Source organism: Sinocyclocheilus anshuiensis, unplaced genomic scaffold, assembly GCF_001515605.1.
Source record: "Sinocyclocheilus anshuiensis isolate Anshui unplaced genomic scaffold, SAMN03320099.WGS_v1.1 scaffold928, whole genome shotgun sequence".
In the NCBI taxonomy this organism is placed as follows: domain Eukaryota; kingdom Metazoa; phylum Chordata; class Actinopteri; order Cypriniformes; family Cyprinidae; genus Sinocyclocheilus; species Sinocyclocheilus anshuiensis.
The window spans coordinates 31,912-39,113 of record NW_015552531.1 but is presented as its reverse complement, the minus strand read 5'-3'; the positions used below and the strand labels follow the sequence as shown (position 1 = coordinate 39,113).

The following is a 7,202-nucleotide window of genomic DNA, read 5'->3' as shown; positions in this document are numbered from 1 at the left end:
AAAAATAACAAACATGCATTTCACATTTACACTACTGAATTTACACTACTGTTCAATAGTTTTTTTTAAGAAGTCTCTTATGCTCACCAAGGCTGCATTCATTTGATCTAAAATACAGTAAAAACAGCAACATTGTGAAATATTATTACAATGTAAAATAACTGTTTTGTATTTTTATATATTTTAAAATTTAATTTATTCCTGTGATGGCAAAACTGAATTTACAGCAGCCATTACTCCAGTCTTCTTCTTATAGAAATCATTCTATGCTGACATTCTAATTTTAAAAATTAACTTAATTACATTTTTTTCATCAAATAAAAATTATCCTAAACTATAATACCTAAACTATAAGCTGTTGCCAAAACAACATAATTTGGCAAATGAGTGTATCAGCTAAAGTGGCTTTGAACATCTAATTCAGTCAGAATTTTCAATCTGAGCTAGTCGTTTTCTAATGAGCTCTCTATACCCACCCTGCAGATGCCGCACTGCCAGTGGGAGGTTGTGTCCCGTGGCCTCTGGTCTTCAGACACACATCGGAGGTGGTAGACACGGAAACAGCCATCACACTCCAGCACGTCTCCAGGAAGGTGACACTCAAAGCAGTACCAGTCATGACTTTCTGCTTCCCAGTCCTGAAACACACACAGTATAGTAATGCACATCCCCGCCCACCTGGGCCACCACCAAGGCCCCGGAAACAAAACCACCGATCCAGGAATGATTATTATTTTCATGACCTGCAAACAAGTTCTTGACGAAATGGATTTAAGATCAGCCCTCTTACTCTGAAAAGTTTTTCAAATTTGTGACCAGAGAGCCCTGAGAGACTACTAATAAATAGCTTAAGTAAAAGCACCAACAACATGCAAAAGGTTTTCACGTGTCAATTTGGTTTTATTATATTTATAAATATATTCTGTCCAATGTATTCAAATATTATTTTATTTATTATTATCATAATTTTTAAATTATTTTTTAATCAACATTTGAAGCTAAGAGAATACAGAGTACGAGGGCTGCGCTTCTATAATTAGCAGTTTTTCCAAAGCACCAAGAAAGCAAAAATATAAAACCCGCTCATTAGTTATAATAATGTAATGTAACAAACTAACATTAATCAAAAAATTGTAGGTGTATAATATGTTTGATATTATGAGAGGAACATAAACATGTTACATTTTTGCATTTTGGTTCAATTTACATGACCATTTTTTATGACTCCGATGTTTTTACAATTCAAATGAAATTTGGAAATAGTTCAAACCTGGATAAAGCCTGATTAACAGAGATTAAACCGTTTCAGATACTATGAAAGCAACAGATTTAAAACAAAGAAAATACCACCATGTATTTTCAACCAAATGGCCATTTAAATCAAACCTTAAACATGACTAAATATTCTTTGAAAGAAATGGTGAGCAATCCACATGCCACGATCACATTCAACGTATGTTAAAGCTATCCTCTAAAAATATCACCAATCTACTGCACACACCTCAATACACACCAGAGACATTCCACCATATTCACTTTTCTGGTTAGAGTACAAAATCTGCAGGCTTTGACCAAAGTTTTACTTCAGAAAATGCTGCTACTGTCTGCAAATAGTTTTTATTCTTACCTTTAAAATGGGTCTAAACCAGTGTAAGAAGTAAACGGGTTTGAAGCAAAAATGCTAATACAGTGACACATTCACGTTAAATAACCGATATATTTCTTAATAACAAATATAATAATTACACGTATTCATAAATATAGATTTCTAATTATTTAGATCGAGAATTTCTGTTAATGAATTAAATACATTCTGCATATACGGAACATGCCCTTATAAATATAAAAATGCAGAAATCAGCTCTGAATGTGCAAATTGTCCTTGAATAAGCAAGTTAACTGCTGACACTGGTCTTAGCCCTAGTAAACAGCTTGTTAACTTGGCAAAACACAGGTCTGACTGTGACTGGTTCTGACATTGAACTGGTCTTGACATTGACATACAAATCTCGCAAAAAACAAAATTTGATTTGAAAACATGTAAGAATAATATGTGTGAAGCATACGCACATCTTGGAAAAGAGCTTCAGAAGGCAGAGAGGGCTAAAGGAGAGAGAAATCACTAATAATGAGCATTCAGTGACAAAACAAAGTGCACAAAACCTCACAGCACAGCACTGAAGCGAAATGAAGCTTGTTGATGCCAGTATAAATAGTGTGTATTATCATGATATTTTGATTGACAGTTAAATAGAACGTGCATTATTGATTTAAATTTCATGGACATCTTTAAATTTTGGAGGCAAATGTCTAAAGGCCACACGGAAGCTCCCTTCAATTCAGCTGCTGTCCCATGCACAGGTTACACATACTATTAACTAAAGGGCAGATTATGTTGTTAATTAATGAAATCACAACAACTGGATGTAAACATACCTTGCTTCCCTCTGACATCTGCTCCTGTGATTGCAAGTGATCCAAAAAACATTGTTTAAAATCCTAATCTAAGAGCTGGGGTTGGCTGAAACTAACCACAGGCGCTCCTTGTTAGGAACTCGCGGGTGGGTGTTTGGTATGTGTGAGAAATACCAGAATGCAGCACACAACAACAAAAACATGAATCTATACCAGGGGTTCCCAACCACATTCCTGGCGCCCCACCAACACTGCATGTTTTTCATGTCTCCTTAATCAAACACACCCTGATTGAGGTCCTCAGCTCATTAGTAGAGACTCTAAGACCTGAAATGGGTGTCAGACAAAGGAGAGATGCAAAATGTGCAGTGTTGGGGGGGCTCCAGGAATGTGGTTGGGAACCACTGATCTGCTCATATATTCATAAATATGCTGTGTATACATAAACTAGTATTCAAAAGTTTGGGGTCAATGAGATTATTTTAAATATTTCTGAAAGAAGCTCACCAAGGCTGCATTTATTTGATGAAAAATACAGTAATATTGTGAAAAATTATTACAATTTAAAATAACTGATTTCTACTTGATTATATTTTAAAATGTAATTTATTCCTGTGTTGGCAAAGCTGAATTTTCAGCAGCCATTACTCCAGTCTTCAGTGTCACATGATCTTTCAGAAATCATTCTAATATGCTGATTTGGTGCTGAAGATGCTGATTTCTTATCATCAATGTTGAAAACAGTTTTGCTGCTTGATATTTTCGTGGAGATACATTGTTTTTAGGATACTAAAATGAATAGAAAGTTCAAAAGAACATTTCTTTGAAATAAGAAAATGTAACAATGTAAAAGTCTTTACTGTCAAAGTTGATCAAATTTAATCAAATTAATTTCTTTCAAACTGATCCCACAGTTTGAATAGTAGTGTATGTAGACAGGGCTGTCATACAAATAAGCAAATATTTGAATATTGAATGAAGACCACATATAGCTGATGAAACCTGGGATAGATATGTATCTTTTTAGCTGTAAGCCATACCCCAAAAACAAACAGTGCTTCCTTCAAGCATGCTCTCTCACACAGCAGAGGAATGTCTCTATGTGCTGGTGAAGTCACTGAAACATCAGCATCTACCATCACTAGTGCATACGGAGGAAGTTGACAGCTGAAAACTCACTGTTGAGTTTTTTTTGTTTGTTTTTTTTTGGTCCATATAAGCTGAGGAACCAATCAAATGTTTTACTGATGGTCTTCAGTAACACACGGCTGTGCTGAAGCCAGCAGCATATCTACATTTTGAGCTCTTTATTTCATTTGATTAATATGTAGTAAAACCAAGCCATGTTTACCTTTAGCATTTTTATCTAGGAGTAGGGCTATCAAAATGACTGAAAAACTAAATTAGAATTTTCCACTTAAATATAATGAAAATTCGAATTATATTCGAATTTAAAAGGCATAATTTCAGTTAGGGGAAAAAAGCTTTTGGCTTCTCTTCTGAGGCCACAAGAGGGCGCATCGAGCAAAATATTATGCATGTTTCTTCAAAGCGTAATAAAATAACACGACTATCTTTGAAAAAAAGTGCATAATGTTTAAAATAATGTTTATAAACCATATATACTTAATAAAGTTGCTTAAACAATTAGAAAAAAACCCAGCACCATGCATGTATGTATAGTTTAATACAAAGGACCGAAAACCAAATCACAAAGAGTAGGCTACTTTCTTCATTTAAAAACATGAGATACAGTGGGCTGGGGAAAAACCGCCATAAAGTCTTGAGACATGTTTTTTAAAAGTTGAACTTACATTAATTTTACATGGCTTTCTAAACGTGCCGCTCTCTTGTGCGAGACGCGAGTGCAACACTGATAGATGCCCCGCTAGAAAATGTGATAAATATGCGTTCTGTGTGAATGGCTTGGTTTCAGTTTCGCCGTAAACAACATCTTCGCCACACTGCTGCTCTCGTTTTCCACAATATATTGAATGAACAACGTAGCAGCGCCGCATCTAGTGGGTTCAGCTGGATAGGCTAACAAAAGCATTAAAATGCAATGACACTTACATTGTCTTTGCATTTCGTGAGCCACTGATAAGGCTGCCTGACGGCTAACTCAGACCTAAAATTCAAATGCAACGTTTTTGCATTCGAATGTGGATTTTTTTTTTTTTTTTAATTCGACGGATATTCGAAATTCAAATTTTTTTTGGACAGCCCTATCTAGGAGGCATGTAGATAAAAGTATGTTATGTTTAAAATAGACATGCTCTGGTTTATGTCTCACCATCTCGTCTCCTGGAAGCCAGTATCCCTCCTGTTCGATCCCGGCCTTGGAGCCTTTGCAGCCCACTGTGAGCGTCTCCACCACCAGACCGTCTTTCACAGCCAGAACTAGATGTCTGGCCGTGTCTTTATGGTGCATCCCATACACACGACTTAAATATCTGCACCAAAACACGCAAGGCCATCTCTTAGATAGGATTTAAATGTATACATTGATATTATTAGAAAAGAGACAAGAATTAAAGCATTTACTTTGAGATTCTGTCCATGTTTGCGATTTGTTTCTGATTGCGGATGACTTCGATGGCTGACCAGACATACTGAACCACCTTGGGGTCCGCTTGCCTCTTTTTCACCACCCTTGACATTATGGCCAGTTTCAACCTAGAATAATTAAACCAGAACAAGCTCTTGAACAAACACATACGCTGCTCACAATAAGCAAAGTACAGTCTGAAGCGCTTAGGTGCTTGCATATAAAACAGCAAAATGCAAATATTTGTTTGTTTTGTCAGAGACGGCATCAAATTACACACCATTTCTCTCTAGAGTGCCTCTCATTGTGCATCTACATCGTTGTGGACAAACAATAGATCTTCACGAAAAATGGCACCAAAGTATAACATAACTTCATCATTAAGTCTTCATCTAAATGAACTCTGTTCTCTTTATAAAGAGCTCCTGCATCTATAATCACATGTAAACCTAGGGCGGAAATTCTTCTAGGATCTTTATATAAAAAACACTTACCAGGTTAAACATTAAGCTTTCTTATAAAACTCTTAAAGGGGTCATATGATGCTATTTTAAAGATCATTATTTTGTGTATTTGGTGTAACAGAATATGTTGACATGCTTTAATGTTAAAAAAACACATTATTTTTAAAATACTGTACATTATTGTAGGTCCTCTAGGCCCCACCTCTCTCAAACGCGTCGTTTTCAACAAAGCCGCCTCTTTTGACAAGCGCAGTCTTTATAAAGAATATCTCTTTGGATTTGAGACTTTAGTCTTTGCAACTTTACAGATCTTCTTTATGCACCAAGAGCTTGTAACACTCCAAAGAGAAAGGAAAAATTGATGTCAAAAGATATTGAAGACAACAACAAGTTCCTCATTATCATTACAGAGGAGCGGAGATTTACAGTCAAAATGACATGTAGAAAGCAAAACCAGTTCTATAAAAACCCTCAGCAGTATTCACTCTGCAGAGTGCCAGCTAGGCCTGTCGCGATAATTAAATAACCGTCTATTCGTGATTATTTGATCTAACCGCGTTTGTTTCAGACAACCGCGATTATTGTGCTTTTTATATGGCACAAGGGGGAGTCATACACCAAAAGAAACAGAAGAGCACCAGTTTGATTTTCATGCACTGTATAGTCTATATCATCTGAAGCCATTACAAATCTTAATGTGAGGGACAGAATTATATTTACATTGTTAAATTTAAGTTTACAGAAATTGATCTTCCTTCTGCTGCAGCTGTCAGTCATTCTCCGCTCAGCATTCAAACAGCACGTCACGTTCAGTTATGATATATTCCCATTATAATACTTGATGTGTAGGTAAAGGTCTGGGGATTCGCATAAAATGACATCTTGCTGGAGTTCATTGCTCTCTCATTTCTATTCTCTTTGTTTGTACCGTGTGGAATGCAGTGCGCTGTGACTTATGCTGCTTCAATTTCATAACTTATATATTTTTATTCAAATGTAGTTTTTCTCTGTAATGAGGAAGTGAGTATTTAGTGGATTATGTTTAACAAAGGGTTAAAAAAGAGTGACCATTAGTTCCGCAAACACAGTATTGATATTCTGTAGTGGTGTAGAAAAAAAAAATAGCGCTGGTGTTGGATCGGTATTGGCCGATTCTTAGAATTTGTAATACTATGTAATCTTACACTGCAAAATAATAACTCAAAAAAGATTAAAAGATAACATCATAATTATTTACTGAACCCTTAAATTAATCACAATTATATAACGAAAGCCATAAAAAACAGACAATTAATCATGATAATTGGCATAAACGCCAAAGCCCTAAAACAGACAATCACAATAACCGTGACTATTTTTAGACAATTATTCGTCAGCCAAATTTCATAATCGTGACAGCCCTACTGCCAGCAGTATATTAGAATGTGGCATGAAGAACAGATAAATATGACTGTCATATTTATTGCTGTTGTGCATACTGTAAGTTACAGCTTCTACATTCAACTGCCAGATGGTTCTTACAGAGGATGAAGAGCTGGAACTCCTTTTGAACAGAGGCGGACAGTAACTAAGTCAATTTACTTGAGTATTGTACTCAAGTACACTTTTTGAGTATCGGTACTTTACTTGAGTATTATTTTTTCTGGGAACTTATGACTTTAACTTCACTACATTTGAAAGACAAATGTTGTACTTTTCACTCCACTACATTTCTATCAAGATCCTCGAAGTAGAAAGTCGTTACTATGTAGCAGCTTTGAAAGTCAGTGGGTGAT

General features: G+C 35.7%; 1 protein-coding gene across 4 annotated transcripts in view; it reads right to left on the bottom strand.

The window, feature by feature from the left end:
- The window catches only part of LOC107663650 (zinc finger MYND domain-containing protein 11-like), a 24,805-nt gene that overhangs the window by 10,429 nt on the left and 7,174 nt on the right, over positions 1-7,202 (bottom strand). The window contains exons 2-6 of one of the 4 annotated variants that reach the window (XM_016453888.1): positions 4,960-5,091; positions 4,709-4,868; positions 2,437-2,460; positions 2,071-2,103; positions 477-638 (exon numbers count right to left, since the gene is read on the bottom strand). In XM_016453888.1, coding sequence (XP_016309374.1) covers positions 477-638; positions 2,071-2,103; positions 2,437-2,460; positions 4,709-4,868; positions 4,960-5,075 — 495 coding nt within the window. In that variant the 5' untranslated portion in view covers positions 5,076-5,091. The remainder of the gene's footprint in view (positions 1-476; positions 639-2,070; positions 2,104-2,436; positions 2,461-4,708; positions 4,869-4,959; positions 5,092-7,202) is intronic. The other 3 variants (XM_016453890.1, XM_016453889.1, XM_016453891.1) reach the window with 3 other exon arrangements.